The sequence below is a fragment of the Carettochelys insculpta genome, chromosome 16, assembly GCF_033958435.1.
Source record: "Carettochelys insculpta isolate YL-2023 chromosome 16, ASM3395843v1, whole genome shotgun sequence".
NCBI lineage: Eukaryota > Metazoa > Chordata > Testudines > Carettochelyidae > Carettochelys > Carettochelys insculpta.
Genome location: NC_134152.1, coordinates 17,340,154 through 17,354,251, shown reverse-complemented (window position 1 = coordinate 17,354,251; position 14,098 = coordinate 17,340,154). Strand labels below are relative to the sequence as shown.

The 14,098-nt window shown below is 39.4% G+C and overlaps 1 protein-coding gene across 2 annotated transcripts in view; it reads left to right on the top strand.

Moving 5' to 3' along the window:
- SHISA9 (shisa family member 9) overlaps window positions 1–12,922 on the top strand; it is a 307,307-nt gene extending 294,385 nt beyond the window's left edge. The window contains exon 4 of one of the 2 annotated variants that reach the window (XM_075010947.1): window positions 12,501–12,922. In XM_075010947.1, the coding sequence (XP_074867048.1) occupies window positions 12,501–12,865 (365 nt within the window). In that variant the 3' untranslated portion in view covers window positions 12,866–12,922. Of the gene's footprint in view, window positions 1–12,459 lie in introns of both variants that reach the window. The other variant, XM_075010946.1, reaches the window with a different exon arrangement.
- Window positions 12,923–14,098: the final 1,176 nt, after the last annotated feature.

The following is a 14,098-nucleotide window of genomic DNA, read 5'->3' as shown; positions in this document are numbered from 1 at the left end:
TTTGTTCTCTTATCTACCTTAGAAACCTAACCCATCATCATGTTCTCAGCGCAGGGAAGTGTAAATCTTTTTATTTTGGTCTCAGATTCTTCACTCACTATTTCACTTTGAGCAAGTAACAAACACTGGGCATACTTTCTGGCTTTTGCAATATAAGAACAGTACAAGGCTGGTGTGAGGCTTAATGAATTGCTGTCCATCAACAGATTTCAAATCCTATGACAAAAAGCTGTTTTATTAGTTTAACACAGAGCAGCATTATTTGCTTCCAGGAAGACAGATTCTCTTGATTATCATAAACCTGTATTCAATACACTGGTTTTCTAATACAGGATTGGTATATATTCATAATTTATTAATTTGAAAATAGTATAAAATGGATGTAGCCAGTATACCTTGATTGGTAAATATGGATCACACCTCTGCATTACTTTGTCAAATAAAATTGTTAACACTGAAATTTAAACCTATCAGGTTAATATAAAAGTGCCTTTTGAAAAGAAGTTGTTTTTTTAATTCCACAGAGAGAAACCAGCTTGCTCTTACAAAGTGTTTGGAAATGAATAAGAAACAAATACCAGAAATAATTAGTTCCTTTGGTGTTTATACCTCTTGGCACATGTTCAGAAGAGTGGCACTTCTGCTTCTGGGCATGTGAATAGTCTGAAGCACTAGTGATTTGTTACCTACCAAGGTAAGGTGCTATGGAGAGTGTCGTGCGTCATGTCTGGTGCCTGAAGAGTTAATCGACTTCTGCCTCAGAGTTACCAGCCAAGCAGCAGACTTCACTGTCTGCCGTGGATGAAGAGAACATAGTGGAGACTGCAGGCTCTAGTTACCAAGTCTAATTACGTTCATATTTTAAAGCTTTCCTACTGTATATCAAAACCAAACATTCTCTGGCCTCTTGAGCATATGAAAAGCTGTTATAAAAGTAATCAATTGAACAGAAGAAGAAGGACTTGTGCCTACATATTTATATTTAATCATTTCTCATCACATGAAAGTAGCATTCTATTTGATAGGAAAACAGAATTCAGTCTTATGTCTGGAGGTGGACAAGCTCCTTTCAAATAGCGCCTGTGGAGGAAAAGAATGATTTAATATGTCTTTTTATGCTTGGCCTCTTTCCAGATCAGCATGAGCAATGAGTGAACTGATAAAGTGGTACAGTATGTAAGGAGAGGGATGACAGAGCCATATAAGTAGGATTACAGCCCTGTGAGACTCATTTACATCCAGTTCTGAGCATCATATATATTTTTGTTGCTTACCAAGCATTCTTGTCACTAATGAAGATCATAGACAGTAATCTGCTGCCATAATATGCTATCTTTCTTTGCAAATTGTTACAAATAAACTAGTCAAAGAGAAAAGGAAGAGGAGAAAATGTTGGTAAATACATAGTCCATGGGCTGAATTTTCTGTTCTAGCCAAGTTGTGCCCCGTACGAGAGTGGAAATGGCAGGAGACGCTGGTGACTTTAAGCCACACTTTTCACTTCCTATCTCCTCACTCTGGCTCACAACCACTCTAACTTGTGTTCAGCTGCAACAAAGCCAGCAAGAAGCCATTTCACAGATGAGAACGGCTGGTGAGCAGTGAGCTGCCGCAGCCGTGCCTCCACCCCTTGGCAACAGACACGACCTGGTATCCTGTCCTCTCCTTCCCTAACTATTATTTAAAGGAGCTTGTCTATTTCCAGACATGAGACTGAATTCTGGTGTCCAGCTTTCCCTATAACTCCCTCGTTACTACAGCAGTTAAACTGGCTGAATGCTGCCCTGGGAACCCTGTGTTCCAAGTGCTGTTCGCTGCCTATTAGTTCTACCTTCCTGAATTGAGCCATATTTCTTTAATTTAACTCAGTGAATCTGAACCAAACAGTAATTTGGCCACATGGGTCTTTTTCCCCAGCATAGGAAACATTAAATTGTACTAGGCTGGATTTTTTGCTGAATTAATTCTGCATTAGTTTTCAAATCAACTCTAACAAAAGTCCCTAAAAAACATGAATCAAGAGGTTTGGAAGCTTCAAAACACATTCAAAACACATCCTGAGGTCCCATCCACCCATAGGATTCTATGATTCTGTGGCTTTTCTGAGCTGAAGTTAAAACAAACAGATGCTGTCATAACATTTAGGGCTAGATCAAGTTGACTGTATTATAGTAACTTCCAGTAACATATACAAGCCAAAGGCGAGAGACGACTATCTCTTTTGTCATTTGTTAAGCAATCTTATGGGGACATTCTAGCTTCTTTACTTGGAGAGAGACATAAGGTTTCCCATTTTAAGGTTAGATAGCCTTGAGTAAGTACTTTATAGCTCAAATCAAAGACCACAGGTAGAAGAAAGTAATCCCCAACATGCAGTTTTCCCAATGGGTGCATCTACACTTTCATTCCTCTTTCGAAAGAGGTATGTAAATGAGGGAAATTGAAAATGCAAATGAGCTGCATATTTGAATATATGGCATCTCATTTGCATATTCTTATTTCAAAAGAAGAGAACCAGTGTAGACGCCACTCTTCTGAAAATAAACCCCATCTTCGAAAGAATCCTTCTTCCCTTTGTTTAATGGGAAGAAGGATACTTTTGAAGATGGGGTTTACTTTCGAAAGAGCAGCATCTACACTGGTTTTCTTCTTTTAAAAGAAGCTCCTTTGAAATAAGAGTATGCAAATGAGGGGTCGGATATGCAAATGTGCACCTTGTTTGCATTTTTGATTTCCCTCATTTGCATACCTCTTTCGAAAGAGGAATGCAAGTGTAGACGCACCCAATGTGTATAAGCTAAGACGTACTAATGGGAAGGTGCACTCATAATGCCAAACTGAATCACTTCCCTCTCATTTGGTATTGTTTTTCCCACCTGTTATTTCTAGTCTTAAATTCAGAGTGCAACTGCCTTCCTTCATTCCTCATACAATGGGGCCTGCAAGACCAGGCAGATGAAAAGCCACACATTTGCTTCAGAGCCATTTACAGTCTTATGTTTTACTTTCCACCATGCAACGTTTGTAATTGCAGACATTTGCAGAGGCAAAAGTTTATGAAAAAATAGATGTGCAGAGAGAAATAAAACACAAATACTAATAGAAATGTGTTCACATGAATATTTATGCCAGAAGCATTTGAATGGCCATCTTGAAAACTATTCAACGAACAGAAACAATACTGTGTAGTTTTAGTGGCCCATCACATAGCTTGGCTAGTAAATACTCAAAAGACAGAATAAGGTGACTTTGACAAAGTTACACAGGGAGGCCCTCCTGAATTCAATGGCAAAACTCCTCGTGTCTTCAAGGATCGATGATGTCATCCATACTATTTAGCGCATAAGTAACATATTGACTAAAATACATTAATCACATAATTTTGAATTAAGAACAAATATGCAAAAATTGAAGTTTCTTCAGAAACAGTTCACAAACAAAAAGAGTATACATTTGGTAAATAGCTTCCTCAACTTTCCTCCTCTTCCTAGGCAGATAAACCCTCCTGGTTCCTTAACCAAGAAATAAACTGCCTTTAAAGGTAACAGAGGTTACCAAGATTACAGAGGGAGACATCTGAATTGGAATTCATTTGTAAGATTGACCATTTAACCTGGAGCTTAACACAGCTGTAATTTATCTTACGCATTACAAGGGCAATTTTCCCATCTTTGATATTTGCAGGAATGGCACCCATCCCACTTCACTTAATATACTTCTGCCACTGGTCCTATTAGCAACAGGTGACTCCCCCGGGCCCCTATTTTTTTCCTTCTCCTTCTTTCCCTCCTCCCTGCTATATAAACCCTGGATTCTCATTATCTGCTCCAAATCTGAAGAAGTGGGTCTTACCCAGGAAAGCTCATTAACTAATAAATACATTTGTTGGTCTTTCAGGAGAAATTGTCCATGTTTCAATATGTCAATTCCTCAAACAAAAAACTGTCATTAAGTTTGTGTGTACATTAAGATAGGAAGTCTGTGATGTGATTAAGGCACTAGTTGAGGAGTCAGGCAACAGACTCAATTCCCTGCTCTGACAATGACTCCCTGTGTAACTTTGGGCACATCACGTGCAGCAGTTACCCCTCTGTAAGGGAGATAATAGAATTTCCGTACCACACAAGATTGTTGAGAGGACAGATGCTTTATAAGCTATGAGATATTCAAATATTACAGTGGGGGTGGGGTGGGGGTGGGGCAGAGAAGTACTGTTGACTACCATAAATGAAAGGGCAAAAATGTTACCAAAATGTTGAACTGTCAGAATACATCTAATTAACCATTAATACCGGAGACAGGAAAAGCAAAAGGGGTGACTTTCAGAATTAAAGCTCTTATTGTACATAGTCATTATGCAATTCTGAGATTCTAATTCTTTTCTCTCTCTTTCTTCTAACGTGACAGTGATATCTTTAAATCCTATTTTACTGTCTTGCATACAAAATATACTCAATACAAATGATTTCCAGGGCCTTTAATTTGAGAGCTCAATGCATTGTACGGATAGCAATTAATCCTCATAACACCTCAGAGGAGCTACTAATGGATTACCAGCCTATGAATGCAAAGGTTGTATGATTTCCCAAGATCATGTGGCCAGTCAATGGAAGAACCTGGAGTAAAATCCCAGATATCCTGTAACCCTTCTGTGTGTACAAAGGTAAATAAGACATTTACAGTGATAGGCTAAAAATAAAAAATAACCTACCAAGGTATTCTCAACAGGCGTTTTTCAAAGATGACTGCACAAACATCCCAATAATGCGTACATGCTTTATTTTTCAGTTTGTTATGAAATCACCTCTCCTTCCTCTCCACAGTGCCCCATAAGAAAGGGGCCAGCTAGACAACGCTGAAGTGAATGTGTTTCTGCAATAGATGAGCATCAGGTGTTAGCATGTTGGGTAACATAGTTGGTGTTGGGAAATAGTCAGTGGTTCTCTGTCACATTCTTCTCCCCACTGATGTGCACATTTTAAGATGGAGAGAACTCCAATGTGCAGAAGAGTTGCCAAAAGATTTTTTTTTCCACTATTTATCCTAATTTTTTTCTCCAGTCTGTGTTTATTGAGGCAGGTTTCATGGTTGTTGTTATTTTAAGGATGCATACTTTAAACAGACGGAGAATGGGATTTACAAGGTTGGCTTTGAACATCAGTGTCTTTCACTGTGCAGTCAAACACACTGCTGACATGTCACAGTTACACACAGCATTAACAGCTGAAAATAGGATTGTGAGGGATGCTGGGAAGGCTTCGTATCTCTAATACATTTACCCCAATGTGCATGCATGCATTTACTATATTTAGGCAGTTTTAAGCTGATTTAAATGTACAAAAATCAAACTGGAAAAAGAGCAGTTCAGACATGCTCAGCTGTGATGTCTAATGTACAAAGAGAGTCACAGTAGAAAAAATCCTAACCGTTTAATTGGCTCCCCCCAGCACATTCCACCTCGCCAAGTATCAACATCTCCCATGGTAAAACTACCAGGATAATGATTCATGGGAACTTTACAGGAAGGAGGTTGGGATCACAGAGGATGAAGAAAGGGGCCCAGCTTCCAAAATTTGTCTCTAAGCATGTGAAGGTAAAGGCAGTTCCAGCTACCAACGTAAGATGAACTGCAAAGTCAACGGCTCTCTTGTTCTTAGCAAAAACAACAGGAAGTCCTGTGGCACCTTATAGACTAATGGATATTTTGGAGCATAAGCTTTCGTGGGCAAAGACCCGAAAGCTTATGCTCCAAAATATCTGATAGTCTATAAGGTGCCACAGGACTTTTTGGGGTTTTTGAAGATGCAAACTAACTCAGCTACCTCTCTGATACTTGTCATCCTTAGCAGCACATCAACAGCCTATTGTTTCACAGGGAGTGCATAGCTCACAGCCGATAAACTGGTAGATATACCGGGGACCAGGCTTCAGAGTGAGGTCTCAGTGATAGCTCTGACCTGTGTGGCCCCAACAGTAAAGAGGTAGCTGGATGGCGTTTTGACAGGCTCTGGGAAATGAGAGGAGCATTCTGACTTATGCTTCCCCCCTCCTGGTGTCTTCAACATCAGCTAATCAAATAGCTGCAAATTGTACAAAGACTACCTATAACTTTGTATAAAGGCAAATAAAATTTCCAAACATCTCCTATTCACAGTACTTTCTAGGCTTTGTTCTCTCCAGTTCTAGTTGTCAAATTGGGAGATTGTTTTAGATTAAACAACTGAACTACCACAGCTAAAATGGTAACACAATTTCCTGTTGTCTGAGATTATTTATTTTACTACAGGTTGAGCCTCTCTAATCTGGAACTCTATCTTCTGGCTAACTCCATAATCCGGCATGATTTTTGTTAGGCAGACAACCACTTATCATGGGTGTGGCCAAGTTTCCTGTGGTCCCATAAAGTTTGTTTAAGGCCACCAGTCATGGTTCTCAGTGTTGTGCTGTTATTTATCTGTAATTTACCCTTCAATGTTTTTAGGAGGCCAGTAAGAATTGGAAGTGTTGGTAATATGCTAGAAATTATTGACCTCCCATCAAGCAGCAAATTTTCTAGTCAGACATCGGTCAGGTCCTGAGTGTGATAGATGAGAGAGGTTCAACCTGTATATCTAGAGATCTGGGTACTACATCTCCTGTCTGACAGAGTCTGAATGCAGACACTGCTGCAGCATGACAGACATGGCCAACAAAAGGAATTTGAAGAAAAAGGAAGCAATGACTCATTTGCTTCTCCAAGGAAGATCTGGAAGTGGGTAATCCTCTGGAAACACTTTCACCCAACGGATTCCTCCTAAGTGTGTGTCATGATTATTACATTTGTCATTTGCTGTTCATAATTCATTACTTATGTTGTGATTGACCACATAAAGCATTGCCTAAACTAAAGAAAGTTGCATTAAACAGCACAGATCTAGCTAAACGGTCCAAACCCATACTGTAACTCACATTTAAAAGAGTTTCTTAAAGTGGTAATTTTCCAATGAAAATTAAATCAATTTAAACACAGAATGAACTTATGTCTGTCTACATTGGAAGTTTGAAGCTGTTGGATTAGATTGATTTAAAGTGTTTAAACTTGTGTGACTTTTCCCATACAAACAAAACCTCACTCATATGTAGTCATTGCTGCTCCCTGATTGGCTGACTTATATCCGCCATTATCTCTCACAAATGTGTCTGGTGTTCATACTCAGACAAACACATATTTGCAAAGACATACTTGCTAGCACAAGTGTTCATGGAAAGCTAATAAGAGGTGCTGTGTATCCTGTCAGTGTGGAACTTCAGGGAGGTTGGTTTCCAAACAAATATTTTTTACAATGAATAGGACTATCCATATTTAGTCTGACAAAGTCACTCAGAAACAAAGTAGATGAAAATTCCTGGTTGTTTAGATCACAACTTTATAAAGGGAAGAAAATTCTAGCAAGTCTTCTTTGTAATATATTACAGCTTTATCAGTAATTGCATTCACATATCACATATTGAAATTAGAACAGGCTATTATCTACACTGTATGTTAATTAAAAGAAACGACAATTTTTTTACTCCAACTGTACATTATGGAAAGACTTCAGATGCCAATTACAAGAGAGACAGATGGAGATAGGTAAGGCATGTAAAGCCTAATTTTACAGTGTAGTCTTCCTAAGCAATTTCAAATCTTCTAAGGGAAAATATATCTTCTGTGATGACATCCACAATCTAAAAAGAAAACCCGGTTGCATGCCATTACACAGATAATGTTCTGAGATGAGGAGCAGCAACCAGTGTGTGTAAAATCCATCCACTTGTGCACAGGACCCATACAAACAGGATGCAGCATTGAAGTCCTAATGAAGCCCTATTTTGAGGACGGATGTGGTGCATTACCTTCATGATAGCTCTCTGAACACAGGTAAATTTCACCCTCTGAATTAAAGTTCCATCCTCCTTAGCAAAATTCCATATAGTGATGTTCAGGAAAAGAGCGCAAGGAAAACAGCAGAAGTGCACAGATATGACAGCTGGGGAAGTGTGCATCATGGCAGAAAGATGTGATGGTCTTTACAGCAAGACTGGTATTTAACAGGCCTGCAGAGGCCAACCAGATTGTAGCTTCATGGAAATCGGGTATAATCTGTTAATTCACCTCTAGAACGGGTACAAAGGATGATGTAGCAAAGTCAGATCTGCTCTCTGTAGGGGAACATAAGGAGGGACATTGTACCCATTCATAACAGCAAGCAAACCACCACCATTCAATAAAGATATTTTTCAAAAATGATAGAGCAAGTGCCTCCAACTATGTATTGAATAAAAGTGGTATACGTTAGACTGCAACATCCACACTGCCATTGTTGTAATCACATCTTTGTTACAGTCCCTTCGCTTAGTTTGTCATCAGCACACTCAATAAACATTGGTGTTTTGCTGATATTCCTCCTTAAAGAAACGGTGTGCCACATGCAGTTTTTTGGATTGATGCTAACAGAATTTAACAGGATTTGAATTAATTTAAGTGCTAATGAGAGTGAGGAACCCAGAGTATTAGGTCCCATTGCTTCCTAGCATGACTGTACCAAATGCATCTCATCTTGCTTACTGCTGCCTCTCTTGAGCAGAGTGTGATGTTTGTATTGAATTGTGATGAATTGTTTTGTATCTTTGCAATGCACACAAACAACACACAGTGTAGCTAGCCCTCCAGCATCATTCCCTTCCTGGTCTAATTCACCATTTAAAAAGCAAAGAACATCCTCTGCAAAAAGACGGGTGGTGGGATAACTGGTAAATATGGTGATGGTGAGGGAACATAAGGAAAATCCATGTCTACCATACAGTGCCCTGGGATCTCATAAAGATCCTTCTGTCTAGCTTTGAGGGGATGTGCTTCCAAAGTACTTTGAGGGTAGGGCTGAAGTAGAGTCAGGGACACATACTCTGTTATCAAAAAAATCATCCTTGTTGACCCCTTATCCAAGTGGAACTTCATGTAGTTTGAATAAACATAGACTTCTGCTAGATACCCTCTGTAGATACTACTACAGGGGTCTCTGTAAAAACTCTATTATCTAAGCATCAGTATAGCACCTCCCCTAGACCTCTCTTTGTGAATTGCTTTGATTCATGAGGTTGGCAGACTGCACCTCTATCACTTCCCCAACTCCCTTCTTTTGTGACGTAAATTCTGCAGGGTTTATCATGTAGACATTTCTGGTTGCCTCTCCGTAGGATGAAACAAAACAGCAGAAATGTAGCACTTCAAAGACTAACAAAATTATTTATACAGTGATGAGCTTTCGTAGGACAGACTCACTTCATCAGATCTGAACAAATCATAAATCATTTTGTTAGTCTTTAAAGTGCTACATTTCTGCTGTTTTGTTTTGTTGGAGAACAGACTAACATGGCTCCCTCTCTGTTACAGTTCTCCATAGGATGGACAATTTTGGCCCAGAGTCTCAAGATGTGTAACTAGGACATCTACAGTAATCTAAAAATCAAAAAAAAAGCTCTACAAAAAGTAGAAACCACGTCAAATTACAATGGATGAATGTGAACAAATAACACAAGTATGTAGTTAAAATCAGAAAGGCCAAGGCACAAAATGAGATCAAACTAGAGGAGACCTAAAAGATTTTTAAAAACTCTGTAAGTATATTAGAGGCAAGAAGTTGATCGAGTACAGAATAGGACCATTACTCAGCAGGGGGTTGGAGGGGAACAATAACAAAAAATGTAGAAATGGCAGAGATACTTCGTGACTCCTTTGTTTCAGTTTCCACCAAGGAGGTTGGTGGTGATTGGACATTTAACATAGTAAATGCCAGTGAAAATGAGGTAGGATCAGAGGCTAAAATAGGGAAAGAACAAGTTAAAAATTAGTTAGACAGATTAAATGTCTTCAAGTCACCAGGTCCTTAAGAAACACATCCTAGAATACTCAGGAAGCTGATTTAAGAGATATATGATCCATTAGCAATTACCTTTGAAAAGTCATGAAGTACAGAGGAGATTCCAGAGGACTAGAAAAGGACAAATACACTGTCAATCTATAAAAAAGAAAATAAGGACAACACAGGAAATTATGGATCAGTCACCTTAACTTCTGTACTGGGAAAGGTAATTAAGAATAATTAAGCAATCAGTTTGCACACGTCTAGAAGCTAAAGAGTGGTAAGTCACAGTCAGTATGGATTTGACGAGAACAAACCTGCCAGCTTTCTTTGACAGAGCCTTGTGGAGTGGGGGAAGTGGTAGACTTGGTATCTCTTGACTTTAGTAGAGCTTTTGATACAATCTCCCATGACCTGAGAAGGTCAGACAATCAAGGAAATAAAATCTAGATGAAGCTACTATAAGATGGATGCATAACTGGCTGGATAAGCATTCTGATTGAATAGTTAATAATGGTTCATAGTCATGATGGAAGGGCATAATGACGAGAGGTTGACGGGGTCAGTTCTGGATCCATTTCTCTTCAATATCTTCTTCAATAAGAGCAGCCATACTGGGTCAAATCAAAGTTCTAGATAACTCAGTATCCTTTCTTCTGACAGTGGCCCAAGCCAAATGCCCTAGAGGGAGTGAACGGGAAATCATGGAGTGATCCCTCTCCTCCATCCATTTCCAGCCTCTGACATACAGAAGCTAGGAACACTATTCCAACCAGTCCTAGCTAATAAGTATTGATAGACCTATCTCCATGAATTTATCTAGGTCTTTTTAAAATCCCGAGCAAGTTCTGATCTTCACAACATCCTCTGGCAAGGAGTTCCACAGGTTGACTTTGCACTGTGTGAAGAAAAACTTCTTTTTGTTTGTTTTAAACCTGCTACCTATTAATTTCATCTGGTGACCCCTAGTTCTTAGTTCTTATGAATGGTCTTCTAATCAATGATTTAGATAATGAGAGAAAAACTATGTTCATGAAAATTGAGGACAATGCCAAGCTGGAAGGGGTTGGAAGTGCTTTGAAGGATAGGACTAAAATTCAAAATGGCCTGGACAAAGTGGAGAAATGGTCTGAAATAGATGGGATGACATTCAGTCACTGGTACACATACAAAATGGGAAATGACTGCTTAGAAAGGAGTACTGTGGAAAGGGATTTGGGGGTCATGGTGGACTACAAGCTAAATATTAGTCAACAGGGTAATAGTGTCACAAAAAAAGTCAACACCATTTTTGAGATGTATTAGCAGGAGTGTTGTACACAAAATGCAAAAGGCAATTCTTCCACTCTGCTCTGCACTGATTAGGTCTCAACTAGAGTATTGTGTCCAATTCTGGGAGCCATATTTCAGGAAATATGTGGACTATGTTGAGAAAGTTCTAAGAAGAGCATCAAAAATGATTAAAGATCTAGAAAACAGGACCTATGAGGCAAGAGTGAAAAAATTAGGTTTGTTTAGTCTGGAAAAGAGGAGACTGAGAGGGAGTGTGATAACCATTTTCAAGTACATAAAAGATTATTACAAGGAGGAGGGAGAAAAATGTTCTTATCTTCCAAGGATAGAACCAGAAGCAATGAGCTTAAACTGAAGCAAGGGATGTTTGGGTTGGACTGAAATAAATTGCATCATTGGAGATTTTTAAGAACAAATTAGACAAACACCTGTCATGGATGGTCTAAATAATACTTAGTCCTGCCATGAGTGCAGGGATCTGAACTAGGTGATCTCTGAATGTCCTTTCCTGTCCTGTGATCCTATGATACCCCGTGAGACTGCAGCCCAGGCAATGCTTGCAGAAGCAGGTATGTTTAGAGCTTGATCCAGAGCCCACTGAAGCCAACATGATTCCATGAGCTTTGGCACAGGATCTTAGCAAGGATTAAAAATGGGATTTTTGGTTTTCAAAAATGTATGGTTTAGGTAAGGGGTGGGCACGTATCACCCCAGAGGCTGGACCTGGTCCACCATGATTATTTCCTGTCAGGCCTGAACCTCTATATTTTCTGTGCCTCTGCAGAGATTAGGTGATTGCAGCATTCATTGGCCACAGATTGCCCTTCACAACCAATGGGAGTGGCTGGAACCAGTGTCCTGGTGTGCTCTGCTTCCTTCCGCTCCCATTGGCCGTAAACACTGATCTGTGGTCTACAAGAGGTGTGATCACCTGACACCTGTGAAAGTGCAGGTAAGTACCCCTGGATACTTGTGGTGGCAGCAGTGGCCCATCAGGGACTAATCCTGGTGGGCCCCTGCTTTTTTAGTGCCTTCCCTTGGTATAAGTGCACATTGGCATGGCCATTTTATGTCTGTTGAAGGATTATATTGAAGCCACTGATACCTGGGCTGCTGATACCTATAAAAACCCAAGGAAAACATCATTGAATCTTCCTAATCCAAAACTTTCAGGAAGAATTTTTATTCCCATCTAGAAAGATTTTTTTTCTATCTGATCTAAATGTAGTAATACATGATGGACTATATACCCTGCATTGATATTTAACATTTTCTAGCTCTCAACTGACTTTTTCTTTTTTTCCCTCCTCTTTTGCAATCAAACAGCTGACAAGGTCAATGATGACTTCTACTCCAAACGCCGACAGCTTGCAGAACTGGCTGCCAAGGGGAGCCTGCCACTGCACCCGGTGCACAGAGAAGAAGACAGAACATACACGCCTGACAATAGCACGACCAGACAGAATGGGCAGAAATCCAAAGCCTCAAAGATGCAAACACACCCATTAGCTTACAACTTCAGAACCTGGGACCCCAGTGACCAGTCCCTCCGACGGCAGACGTATGCAAACAAGGGCAAGCCCGGCACAGGAGAACCAGCAGGAAGTGATCCACTAACAACTCGGAACCAGCACTATCTGCCTCCACAGCCATATTTCATAACTAACAGCAAGACAGAAGTGACTGTTTGAGATTGTGTCTGAGCAAAAAAGATCCCTTAAAAACAAAACACACATAAATAACTGAAAGAGGCAAAAAAAAAAAAAAGATAGCAGGAAAGAAAGGAACTTCCACTTGGGCATTCCTGCTGTGAAGCCAATTGTAAGGTAAAGAGTGGGTTAATACCATTCAGCAATACACTGAAGGTTGAATTAGAAACACCATTTGTATTTCATACTGGAAACAAATCCTTGTGACTAATTTTTTTTTTACTTGAAACGGAAATCCATGAAGAGAAGTAGCACAATCTAGAGAAACTTTACAACTGCTTAAACCATTTACATTATGTTCCTGCCTTGAAACAGAGATCCATTGAGCAAGAACAATATACTGTAATACATTGTTTTGGTCTGGAATTTTGTATAAATTCTGCTATGAATAATAATCACTAAACCTGTGAAAACCCAAGTGCAAATAACTTGGTACAAGCCCTGACATTATGTTTTCATGCCATCACTATAGGAAGCGTAAAAACAAACAAATGAAAAGCACCCAATAAAATAAAACAGACAAAAGACTCTTTCATGTGAATCTTATGAAGACTGTTACAATTGAAAGCATATGACAACTTTCTGGCTGGCAGAGTGTCCAGAAGGACAAACTAGAAGCTTTTATTTTCGTTTAACTTTGGTTCAATTTTAACATTCTTGGATCCTCCAAAATAAGAGACATATCACGTGACAGAACATGGGGGGAGGGATGTGGGAAGGTGTGGGCAGGAGCAGAACACCTGTTTTCCAGGCAGAGGTAACAACTCTCGCTTTGTGGACTGTCAAAACTTTTTCTTCACCTAAATGTTTTGCCTATAGTCAACTGCTTCAGACTGAAAATAAATAAGCGTGGGTGGTGCCTTTACTGTATTGCTATTGTTCAATGACAGTCTTGTTTCTCAAAGTGAAACCTATGTTCTTTTAAGCTTATTTCCTCATGTTTGATTAAAGTATTAGAAGGGTTCTAGCCCTAACTGTCTCTCTGCCCTCTTTTGTTGTCAAGAACAAAAATTCATGTTTCACCTCCATGTAGTGGTTGCAAGGTCAGGAATATTGAGTTAGCCCTCTACTCTTAAGGTATAGCTTTCCTACCTAAAATGCCCTATATTCTTTCAGTCTGTATTTGCCTTTAGGCACAGTAGTTCTCTTTCAAAGTTCAATTAAATGTTCCATGCATATTGTCTTTTCTCTTGTTTGCCTTTTGTTAGTGGTGTC